General features: G+C 38.0%; 1 protein-coding gene across 23 annotated transcripts in view; it reads left to right on the forward strand.

Annotated features, from left to right (window-relative positions):
• Positions 1-12,673, forward strand: part of PPP1R12B (protein phosphatase 1 regulatory subunit 12B) — a 241,358-nt gene that overhangs the window by 148,467 nt on the left and 80,218 nt on the right. For 2 of the 23 annotated variants that reach the window (XR_012431517.1, XR_012431524.1), the window contains one exon: positions 2,559-2,705. The exons of 19 other annotated variants lie outside the window; for them this stretch is intronic. Coding sequence is in view for 2 of the 4 variants with exons in the window: in XM_045395069.3 (XP_045251004.2) it covers positions 2,562-2,579 (18 nt within the window). In the remaining 2 variants the exon portion in view is untranslated. Of the gene's footprint in view, positions 1-2,558; positions 2,706-12,673 lie in introns of those variants that run through there. 2 more of the 23 variants (XM_045395069.3, XM_074033069.1) reach the window with 1 other exon arrangement.

Raw genomic sequence — 12,673 nt, forward strand, 5'->3', positions numbered from 1 at the left:
GGTGCAGTCATGGCTCACTGTGGCCTCAACCTCCCAGGCTCAAGTGATCCTACTACCTCAGCATCCCAAGTAGCTGGGACTACAGGTGCAAGCCACCACGCCCAGCTAATTTTTGGAGTTTTTCTAGAGACGGGGTTTCACCATGTTGCCCAGGCTGGTCTCGAATTCCTGGGCTCAAACAATCCTCCTGCCTTGGCCTCCCAAAATGTTGGGATTATAGGCATGAGCCACAATGCCCAGCCAATAATAGTTAATTTTAATGCTAGAAAGGAAGCTTTAATGGTTATTATCTTTATCTTATGCCTCCAGTCAGAGTTAGACCTAAATGATTCAAAATACCTATGGTTTTTTTCCCCCCTCTTCTTAAAGATTTCAAAAGAAGATTGTTTAATACTTCACTTATATAGCAGTGACAACAGCATGGTTTAGGAGACCTTTCTGTTGTTTAAACTGAATCTCTATTGAGGTCATTGAAGTTCGTTTCCTTTTTTATATAACAAGAAAAATGTAACCAACATTTATGTACAGGTAAGATATATGGTCAGGAATGGCCATAATGTTTGCTGTCAATAGAATATTTGGTCAGGGAAATGCAAATCAAAACCACAATGAAATAGATCATCTGATCTCTTAGAATGGCTGTTATCAAAAAGACAAAAAATAACAAAACCTAGTGAGGATGAAGAGAAAAAGAAACTCTTAATACACTATTGGTGGGAATATAAATTATTGTAGCCATTATGGAAAACAGTATGGAGGTTCCTCAAAAACTAAAAATTGAACTACCATATGATTCAGCAGTCCCACTACTGGGTATTTATCCAGAGGAAAGAAAAACAGTATATCAAAGAGATGATGCTCCCTGGTGGTCTAGTGGTTAGGATTTGGTGCTCTTGCTCTCTCTTATGCTCTGTCTCTCTCCCGCTCTTTCTCTCTCTCAGTCTCACTCTCTCTGTGTCTTTCAAAGAGATATCTGCACCCCTATGTTTATTGCAGCACTATTCACAATAGCCAGGACATGGAATCAACCTAAATGTCCATTAATAAATGAATAGATAAATTAAATGTGGTATATGTACATAGTGGAATACTATTTAGCCATAAAGAAAACTGAAATTATGTCATTCACAGCAACATGAATGATCCTGGAAGCCATTGTGTTAGGTGAAATAAGTCAGTCACAGAAAAATAAGTACCTCATGTTCTCACTCATATGTAGGATCTTAAAAAGTTGAGCTCATGGAAGTAGAGAGTAGGATTATGGTTACTGGAGTCTGGAAAAGGGGGACAGTCAGAGGTTGGTTAACAGATATAAAATTACAGGTAGGGGAATAAGTTCTAGTGTTCTGTAGCACTAAAGGGTGAATATACTTAATGATAATTTATTGTATATTTTCAAATATTTAGAAGAGAGGATTTTGAATGTTTCCAACACAAAGAAATTATTTTTGGTGATAGATATGCTGATTACCTTGATTTGATCATTACATATTGCATATATGTATTGAAATATCACTTTGTACCACATAAATACGTACTATTATAATGCATCAATTTAAAATTTTTCAGAAGAGAGTATGTGATAGACTAGTCATGCATTGCTATGCTGGGGACAGCAAGGAACATGCTTAGAAGGCTGGGGACCCTACTTAAGCCCAACATAGTACATAATTTTAGTCCGAACCCATCCCCATTGGTAAATCCATGCACCAGTGAAACTAACATGAATATTTAAAATTGGCATCTTAGCACCTGCTTGACAGATGTGTTTAAAAACAATTCTGTTTTGTTTATCCACATTACGTATATGACAGTCTCTGAGAATCTTAATAGATCCTTTGTCTTTCTAAATAAAAAATAATCTGCATCTTAATTTGAGGAATAGGGTTATTCTAATTATATCTGAAAACGCTTTTATATTCAGCAGTGTGTTTGCTGTTTTCTTTACTATAGTAGTAATCACATAGAATGTTTGCCCTGGAGGGAACAAGCATAGGTACACCACAGAAGGTAATGACCATTGGATTATTTCCATCTTTTTTAACCTGCATCTTTGGCCTGGATTCCATTTTCTTTACATTGAATTTTATCTATTGCTTTCTTACTGTTTTCCCTGTTTACTCTGGAGCTGTTTTCCAAGCCAATCCTGTTGTATAATTGAATTTATCACTAGAGGGCACAAGTGGTCAACAGAAAAGATGTTGGTGCACAGGCAGAATGGTGCCCTAAAGAAGCTGAGCAAAAGACAAATTGCTTTTGTTTTAAAGGAATTGTTGAAAGACCCAGTTCAATGTAGTAAAGGTACTTGCCTCCCAGCTTTTGGTATCATAGGATTGGAAGAGAATCTAGAGATATCTTGGGTTAGGAACCTCATTTTACAGTTAAGAAAACTGAGGCCCAGAGAAATTAAGAATTATTTGGGCATGATATCTCTGCTAGGTGAGCAACCTATACCTTTTTTCAGGGAACCTCTTTGTTTTACTATAGTGAGGCAAACCTGAAATTAGGACTTGTATCCTTTTTTATTCCCTATTCATCCATTTGGTTTTTTTACTCAGCAGGTTACATGTTCGAATTGACTTGCTAGTAGCATCTCACCTCCTTGAGTGAAGGAACGTCTTCTTGAAGGACAACTTAAAAGCCTACTCAGAGTATCAAGATTCAGTGGGTAGAGCATCAGCATTCTTCTGCTGTCCTTGACATAGGTGGGTAGTTATGTATGTCAGGAAGTAAGACTTTTCATACTTTTCTTTTCCCCTAGAATCTCTGTTGCTTTTAGATGAAACAGGTGGCACTCAATCTGAACAAAATCACTGAAACCTTACCCTAAAAGTTAGCAATGTAGCTGTCCCCATCCAGAATGCAACCAGTAGGTCTGGATGACTAATCATCCCTCAAAACTCATTGGTAAAGGAGATAGTACTAAAGAGTTACTGAATCATAGATATCAAGGTACCTGCCTCAGATAACTGGGGGTATGCTAGTGGAGAGATCTCTTGGTAAAAGTCTTCTAAAAGAGGTAAGCAATCAAATACAAGGTTTTCAAACTAAATAAAAGAACACAATTGGAATTTGCTAGGAGAGCTGAGTTTTGAACTTTAACAGAAAACAGATGCCCTAGAAATATACCAAAAGCCACTAAATGCATTTTCCATTTTGTCCTGCCTTTACTTTCATAAGCATCTTAATTCAACAAGTGCTTTTAACTGCCTATTATGATCAAGCACTTTTCTAGATTCTGGGGATGCAACAATGAACAAACAGCCCTGCTTTTATGGAATTTACATTCTAGTGGGGGAGACAGACTATAAAATAAATATGTAAATTAAATATTATGTTAAAAGGTGATATGTACTATGGAAAAACCATATAGAGTAGACTAAGGAGGAATCAGAAGTGCCAACATGAAAGGAGGATGACATTATAAGTAGGGTGGTCAGGATAGGCCTTACCAAGAAAATATGATTTAAGCCTAGACTTCAAGGAAGCAAGGTGGGAAACTATGTAGACATGTGGGGGTAGAGTGTTATGGACAGAGGGAACAACAACTGCAAAGACCCTAAGACAGGTGTCTGGCATGCCTGAAGACAGGTTAAAAAAAAGAAAAAAAATCAGTGTGGCTAAAGTGGAATGTGCAAGAAGGCCAAATGGCATAGACTGATAAGTTATTATAAGAACTTTGGCTTTTGTAGTTTTGAGCAGAAGAGTGACATGATTATACTTATATTTTAAAGGATCACTGCCTGCTATTTTGGAGAATGTACTCTGAGAAGACATTAGCGGAAGCAGGGACATCAGTTAGGAGGCCATTATAATGCAACAATCCAGGGGAAAACAGATGGTGGTTTGTACCAGGAGAACAGCAGGCAGTAAAGATGCTGAGAAGTTGTCATATTCAGAATGTATTTTGAAGTTAGAACCAATGAGATTTGCTATTTTCTTGGATATCAGGTGAGAAAACAGAAGGTTGTCAAGGTTGACACTAAGACTTTTTAGCTAAGGCAACTAAAAGCATGAAATTTTATTAACTGAAATGGAGAATACTATAGGAAGAATACATTTGGTGGGGGGACAGTAGGCATTTGGTTTTGGTTTTAGAATTGTTAAATCTAATAAATCTGATTGACATGTTTCCACATGGAAATGTCAAGAGGACAGTTAGATGTAGGAATCTGGAATTCAGGATTAAGGACCAGGCTGGAACTATGTCTTGGATATCAGTAAACCTAAAGATTGCATTTTAAAACCATGAGATTGAATGTGACCACCAAGAGAATGAACGTAGACAGAGAAGAGGCTGAAAGAGCCCTGGTGCACTCCGAAATTCAAAGTGAGGAGAAGTGGAAGAATCAGCAAAGGAAACTGAGCAATCCTGGTACCTGACCCTGTGAATATGGATGTAGTTTCCGCCTTTTCCCAAAACAAAATCAAACAAAACAAATGGAACAATAGGCAGTTTTATCATTGTTCTTATTTTACTTCTTTTTTCAAGGGCTATTTCCCATGAAATCTGCTCAGTCTATTTCTAAATGGGCTATGCAGTGGTATAGGAGAGCTGGACATTCCAGAGCATCTTCTGGCGTCTTTTGAACTAGAAATTGCTTCCTTTCTGCAACGTTGTCTAGAGGCCTTTGAAGTCCAGGGATGTCATAAGACTCTTCTTACTCTTCTTACTACATCAGAGGGATTCTATTGATTACCATGTCTCCAAATGATCTGTTAACTTACCTCTTGGTCTCCTTTGCCAAATTTTCTTCAGCTCTATTACATCTTTGAATAACTGTCACTTGCAGTTAAGAAGACTCTTGGGACCGGCCATGGTGACTCATGCCTGTAATCCCAGCACTTTGGGAGGCCGAGGCAGATGGACCAATTGAGGTCAGGAGTTCAAGACCAGCCTGGCCAACATAGTAAAACACCATCTCTACTAAAAATATAAAAATTAGCTGGGTGTGATGGCGCCTGCCCGTAATCCCAGCTACTCGGGAGGCTGAGGCATGAGAATCGCTTGAACCTGGGAGGCGGAGGTTGCAGTGAGCCAAGATCACACCACTGCACATCAGCCTGGGCAACAGAGCAAGACCCTGTCCCCCCACAAAAAAAGACTCTTGGAAAAACTTTTATTAGAAATAAAACACCTAACACGTAGAGATGTTACTGTATATTAAAATTTGATTTATTAATAGCTCTGGGGTGGCTAGAATGACAGTTATAGACTAAATTTAAAGCTAAAAAATACTTTAAAGGCCACCTAGTTAACACTGTCATTTTGAAGTTAACCGCTGAGGCCCAGGAGGTGTGGAGGTTAAGTACCTTGCTAGTATCACAGAGTCGTAGTCCTAGTGCACAGCTGTTGCACTACCTTCAAAATTTGTATCTTTATATGTGTTATATCTCTTATATCATACCACATACTGTTATGACAAGTAATATGGCATAATAGTTAAGAGTGCAGACCCAGGAGCTAGACTCCCTGCGTTTAACCCCAGCTTAACCATTTAACTATTTTGGATAGGTTATTTAACCTTTCTGTGCCTCGGTTTCCTCATCTGTAAAGGAGGGATTATGATAGTCTGCCTCTTAGCATCGTGAAATGAAAATGAGCTAATACATTTAAATAGAGATAATTACGATCCATTTAAATTATTTTCCAGATCTCTAAGTTCCTACATCTGGATGAGAGCAAGGCTTTCGGAATACTTTTTTTGGCCTTAGGATCATGTGATTTTGAAGTTATTAATTTATCCTTAAAGAGTGGATTATTTGGAGAGTCACAGAAGTAGCCCCAAATCCTCTATAACTCCAACATGTGTTCTGACATATAACTGAAGAATTTTGAGGAATAAATTTTAAAGGAGATTGCTGAAGTAGGGAGAAAGAAATGAGTAGAAAGGAAAGGAACAAGAACTAAATGTTTCAAATGCTGTTTGGAACCTGTTGAGCATCTGATCAAGTCAAGTCCCTGCAGCTTCTCTGTCAAGCAAGCAGGCTTTCATTTTTATGGCCTAAATAACCCATCCCATTTATGCTTCTTTGCCAGTCCTTCCAACAGTCCTAGTTTCAGAGATCTTTACTATTTTTTCCCACCTTCTTTCTTTGAGTAAATAGCAACCCTTTTTCTCCAATGTTTCACAGCGTTGCTTCTGGCTATTTGCTGGATCCTTTCTGTTGAGCAGAATTTTTTAATCTTGTTACTTAATCTTGTGAAGCCCGTTTATCTGCTGGAGGGTATCCAGCAACTTTCTGTCCACTCTCCACCACCAGTCAGTATTTTTGCCATTCTCCTTTTAGGTAAAATCCTAAGTCTGTTTTGTTTTCCTCTCTCTCTGGGGCCCGATTGCCTAATATGGTAAGGTATTTCCCAGACAAGATTGCACTGTGGAGTTAGAACAACAGTTTGACTAAGTTTAAAGACACGGTAGGTGAGCTATCTAATAGTTATTTATGTAGTAAAGTAATTTTTTTTTTTGCAGTATATTACATAACCACCAAGATCTATTTTTAAAGCAAGCCTCTGTTGCTTTTAACAGACTTAAAGAGATAATAAAATATAGATTTTTCTCCTCTCAACCTGTTTAATCTTTAGGCAGATTTTTTTTTTAAAGAAAGGAAAAGATAGCTCTTCCCCAGAATGAGAGGGTTTTGAGAAGTCTGAGAAATTTGATAACATGATAATGTTCATAAGGATATAAAAGTAAGGGTAAACTTAATAAGCAATGGCTGTTATAAACAGTCCTGTGGTAGCCAGCCTCTGGGAATTGGCAGGCATTCCACATGTAGAAAAGCAAGCTGTCCTGGATTTCTGCAATTTATGACAATGGGCAGTCCCAGGGAAAAAGACAGAGGTTGAGAAATGGCAGCCAACCAATTCTGTATGTGGGAAGCTGCCTGTTATCCAGCGTGCACTGAAGAATCTTCTCTAGAGGTTGACTCCATGTTGGCCTCGAAGGATCTTTCCTCTCACTGTACATTTGCTCTTGCTTTTCAACTATAGTTTCTTAAAATACTGCAGATGCTGTGATTTTCTATATATGGGTTGTGTCTTGCTGTAGCCCAAGCTGTATAAACCATCTTAAGAACAAAGTTTCTTTTGGCATCTTCCTTTTATGGACTCTATTAATTTTAGGTCGTGCTGTTACCCAGGAAATCTCAGTAATCAAAGCTCACATGTATTCCTTTGAGACCCTGTAATTTTTGGACCTAGTGTCCCATTACATCAGTGAATTCTGCTTTAATCATAAATCTTTTTTAAGATAGAATAAATTGATCTTTGAGGTATCTGTTTGGACTTCTGTCATACATCTCATCCAAAGATGTGAAAGGTTTATCCGACTACTAAGGATAGTAAATTTCTTGACCTTTTCTTTTTTTGATTTCTTCTTCTGCCTCCAACTGCTTTCAAGATATTAGTTTGTGTTAGTGACTTGACCTTATGTCTTTTTATTAGAGGAACACAGATGAGCTTAAAACTCTGCTGGAGCTTTAAAAAAAAAAAAAGATTGTAAAAGATAGTAAATTTCATTAAAGAAAATTCATGAAGTATAGAAAAATATAAAGCAGTAGCTCTCAAAAGCAGCAGGAGAATTGCTAGAGGAGTTTGTAAAAATTCATAGAGCTACTTTCAGGGAATACAGTGATGGGGGATGTTCTACATGTATTAAGTGGAAAGCGTGAGAGATGCTAGATATCCTAAAATGCCCCATATCAAACAAGTATCCTGAAGCTTGCTTGACTTTTGACTGTCTCCCTTGACAGTCATAGATGAAAACCTATCGGTTATCTGAGTCTAAAACCAAACTTGATTTTATGTATAAGCTCATTTTTGATGGTGGGGAGGAAGACAGTTCTAAAAATTCAACCACCATGTAAATGAGGAGAAACTGCTCTTAGTTTTATTTATCCCTGACAGCAATGCCACTTATTATGAGTACATCATGCTACACGTTCTGTAGATCTGCATTTAACCTCTGCCTTCATGATAATTATATGATGCATCCAAATCTCTGACTGATTCTTTATGCCTCCTAGTTTACAGGCCCAAGCATTAACACATTAAAATGCATATTTTATTATAAAGTGCTTTGCTTTTATTTCTTCTTCATATTATGTTACTATTTTTTAATGATTTTAGGTAAGTTTTATATCAGTGATTTTTATTTCAGGATAGTAAGGGGGTGTTAAAAATATTTGTTATGAAAAGGGATTGTTTCAGCTATAAAAGCTAAGAAAAAATTGTCCATAACCATCTGTAACCATATTTTTCAGAAGAAATTATTAACATTCTAGTGAATTTCCTGCTGTTATTTTTCCAAAGTTTTTCTTTTTAAAAAACATATTCAAAACCAACTAATGACATTCTTTAGAAAAGGATTGTTGTCAACTTGAGCATTCCTGGGACACCATCATTACTATGATGACAATTTTATAAGGTTATCTTCAAAGCACTTGGGTTCAACTCTTTTATCAAAGTAGTCCTATGATGGCTTTGATCATAGACAGCCTCCAGGAATAATTGTTTCTCTTTCCGTTGGAGTCTAAGGGTTACCTCGGTTACAGAAGTATTCATTTCTCCTGTTGATAGCATGGCTGGAGAGCCTTAACCATGGCTTAGGCTTAGTTAATGTTAGAGTTCTAGCCCCATGATTGAGGTAGAAAGCTTGATGAAGGATTTGAAGTCCTTTTTCAGCAAATGGAGTGTTTATAGATTTGCCCCAGCAGGAACGTTGAGCTTAAGGCACTAACAGACATTACCTTTAAAAGTGTTATTTTGGTAGAATCTCAAAGGTAGGATAGTTGGACTACCTATCCCAAGCTGTAAAGCTTCCTGTATAAAGCTTGTAAAAATGTAAAGATGAATGGCCACAACCTCCTAGTTTTAATTTTTCTCCATACTGTCTCAGTCTTCAGTAAAGCAAGTTCAAGAATCAGATAGCAGCCATTTAGTGACATGAATCTCTTCATAGAGAAACCATAGTTTTGTAACCTAGTATGATCCTTTAAGGTACATAAACGTTCACACAGATGCGCCTTCATAGAATATGTACTTTTAAAAAACTCTTGACTTTTTTATACTTTAAATTTTTAAAAATCTTTTATTACAACCTTAACTCTTACACCTTAAACTATGTCAGTATTATTGGCTACCAAGAGGAAAGCAGGGAAGTTTTAAAAATCTGTTGGCAAATTAATATGTAGCATAATACATAATACAAGTATTTATTATGGCCTTGGAGCTTACAGCTCTTGTTATGTTTCTAAAAGTTTTTTCAGGTAACAGAAGCATTTTAAGAGGCAAACAACATGTTTGAGTATTACATCACCAAATAAAACATTGTATACTTTATTATGGCATTTTAGGAGTTGGAGGACTTTCAAAAGTGATATGCCAAATGGGTGAAACATGGGGCTGTTTATGGTGGCTGAATGCTATATTTCTAATTTCTCCAAATGTCTGGTATAGCTACTACTTGCTGGCTGTTGTGAAGAGTCAACACTCTGCCTTTCTGAGGCTGATAGAGAAAGCAGATGTTTATACCTATTCTCCAGCAGTATGTGTTGGGGGTGGGACAGTGGTAGCAGCCTCACTTCATCTTTGGCACGTAGTGCTCTAGGTCAGCAAACTTTTTATGAAAAGGGCGTTATAGTAAATATTTTCCACTTTGCTGGCCACGTAATCTGTTGCAATGACTCAACTCCACTGTCATAATGGGAAAGCAGCCATAGATAATATGTAACTAAATGGGAGTGACTATATTCCAATAAAACTTTATTTACAAAAGCAGGCTGGTGGACTGGATTTGGCCTGCAGGCCACACTGCAGTTTGCTGGCCTCTGCTGTAGGTTACTGATACAGAAAGTATTTGCTAATGTCCAAATGTCAATTTTCTCTCATCCAAGCACTTCTCTGGTAACTCAGCATTGTGCCAATTCCCCTTATTCTTTGTTATCAGCAACAGTTTGTGGGGGAACATCATGTGTTGAGAGGGATAAATGTTGTTTGGGACAGCATTAATGAGTTTTGGTCATGCAGCAGGAAGCAAGCTGTAAAGCTTCCTGAATGAGAAAGTGAAGGAAAGAAGGGGAGTTGCTTCCATGTCTTTTTAAATATAGTCTGTTATGTTTCAGTTCATTACCTTTTGAGGAGAAAGTCTGAAATGGTTCTCCCAGCGTGTCCCTATCTGTTTTTCTCATCTGATCCTATTCCTTCTTACTTCTCAAGGACCAATCTTTGAGGTTAGCTAAGATTACAGTTGGGAATATATAATCACTTAATACTTGAAATTCAGCTTTTGTAGACTGACCATGAGTAAGTTTGCCTTTGAAGCTCACAGGTTCTTGGAAGAGTGCCTGTCAGAAGATTGTTAGTTGCTGTCATTCACTTTAATTTAAGCTTGTTGTCATTTGAATTCCTTAGTTAGGAGTAGATTATGGAATTTACTAGTCTTTTTGCCTTGTCAACACTTAGTCTGCTGAATATGTACGGGAAAAACATTTTGGGGATTAGTGGAGGGGATGACAGAAATCTTCACAGTGATAACCCTGTGCTTGCTTGAAATGATAGTTAAGAGGGGTGGATCTGGGGGAAAAGAAGCTGAAATCCTGATTCTTCAGCAATTTTAAGGGAAAAAAGTGATGAAAACTGACATTAATATGTCACAGTAAAGGCTCATATAAGGTGTGGGAATTGAGCATGGGATGGCATAATTAATTTTGTGCCAAGTGAACAAAATCAGATCCTTTCTTGAGAATAAATGTTCACACAGATGTGCCTTAATAGAATATGTACTTTTAAAAGCTCCATATATGACATGTTGTGTGAGAAGGCCTCTCTTAGATCACTGGTGACCTCTAGTACTTTGGAATACAACTAATGAAATATTATTCGGGCAGTTTATGTATCATTTCTGGAGTTCTTGACTTAGAGCTAAGGGCATGTATAGATATTGATATCTAGCAAGCTGAGCCATTTTCAATTATAATAACCTAATGGGTAAAGCTTCTATAGTAGTCTCCCTCAAACCTGTCAACAACAGTCACTGGGGTTGTTTACAATGTAGATTTTTAGACCACTCCCCTTGAGATTCTGGATAAGGAGGTGACATGGTGCTAGCGGGTGGAAGTCCTGGAAATCTATATTGTAAAGGTCTTCCAAAGTGATTCTTAACAGGCAAGCCTGATGGATAGTGTTCCTAGAGGTATAATGTTTAGGGACTGCTAACATCCCAGGTGGGTCAATCCTTAAAGAGTAGGATTAACTGTAGCACACTAAAGGAACTTAGAGTCAACCTCTACTCCTTTCTGTCCTCCCAGAATACACATTTAACCCAGAGTACCAAATTCTCAAAGACCCTCTAGGACAATTGAGTCCCATTTGAGATGTCTTTTGCTCTCATAGCAGCATGTGTTTATTCAGGCTACATATATTTATTGATGATCCACTATGTGTCAGGCACTATGCATTAGGGATGCAAAAATGTACAAGGTAGACAAAATTCCTGACCTCATAATACTCACATTTTAATGGGGCAGGGGATATTTCTTTTTCTTTTCTTTTTTTTTTTTCCCGCTCTGTCTCCCAGGCTGGAGTGCAGTGGCGCGATCTCCGCTCACTGCAAGCTCCGTTGCCACCCAGGTTCACGCCATTCTCCTGCCTCAGCCTCCCGAGAAGCTGGGACTACAGGTGCCCGCCACCACGCCCGGCTAATTTTTTTGTATTTTTAGTAGAGACGGGGTTTCACCGTGTTTGCCAGGATGGTTTCAATCTCCTGACCTCGTGATCCGCCCGCCTCCGCCTGCCAAAGTGCTGGGATTACAGGCGTGAGCCTCCGCGCCCGGCTGGGGCAGGGGATATTTCTATTAGACATCCAAGTTGAGATGTCAAGTAGACAATTGTCAACTAAGAATTTGGACTTTATGGGAGATATTAAAGCTGGAGAAATATAGATGTGGAAGTCATTACTTTAGAGATGGTATTTAGAGTCAGAAGACTGGGTGAGATCACCAACAAGCATAATTAAAGCAGAAAAGAAGGCCCCTGACGAGGCTCTAGGATATTCCAGGGCTAGCCCTAGAAAAGAGCAGGCATATTTCTTCCATGGTACGTATACAGATACTTGTTGAATCTCTTGTTGTGAAAGTGAGATCATGCCGATCTGACTTATTGTGATACATACACACATACCCGTTTATACCTAGAAAGCAATTACAGCCTAGGGTCCAGATGAAAGGTAATGAGCTAAGTTTCTAATGGTAGGTATGGAGAGAATGGAACAATGTAAGAAATACGAAAAACTTGGCAGGATTTGATGTTTTACTAGATGTGGATGATAAAAGCCTAAAGAGCAGTCCCAAGGTATTTGGGAAGATGCATAGAATTGGCTTTGCAGCCAGAAGACCTAGGTTCAAAGCTGGTTCCATCTCCTATTAACTGGCTGGTCTTAGAAAAGTAATTTAACCTTTCTGAGCTCTGAAAGTTCTTTAATCTGTAAAAATGAGATTATTATCCTTGTTTTGTAGGCTCGATATAAGGAACAGCAGTAACAATGTATGTAAAGTGTTTAGCACAGTGCCTACCTTTGGTAAATTTTTAAATAAATAAAGGCAACTCATATGGTAGTATTTCACCAGTCTCCCCTCCTCCCATCTTTGAGCTTTCATACATGTTATTTTCATT

This window comes from Macaca fascicularis, chromosome 1, assembly GCF_037993035.2.
Source record: "Macaca fascicularis isolate 582-1 chromosome 1, T2T-MFA8v1.1".
Taxonomy (NCBI): Eukaryota; Metazoa; Chordata; class Mammalia; order Primates; family Cercopithecidae; genus Macaca; species Macaca fascicularis.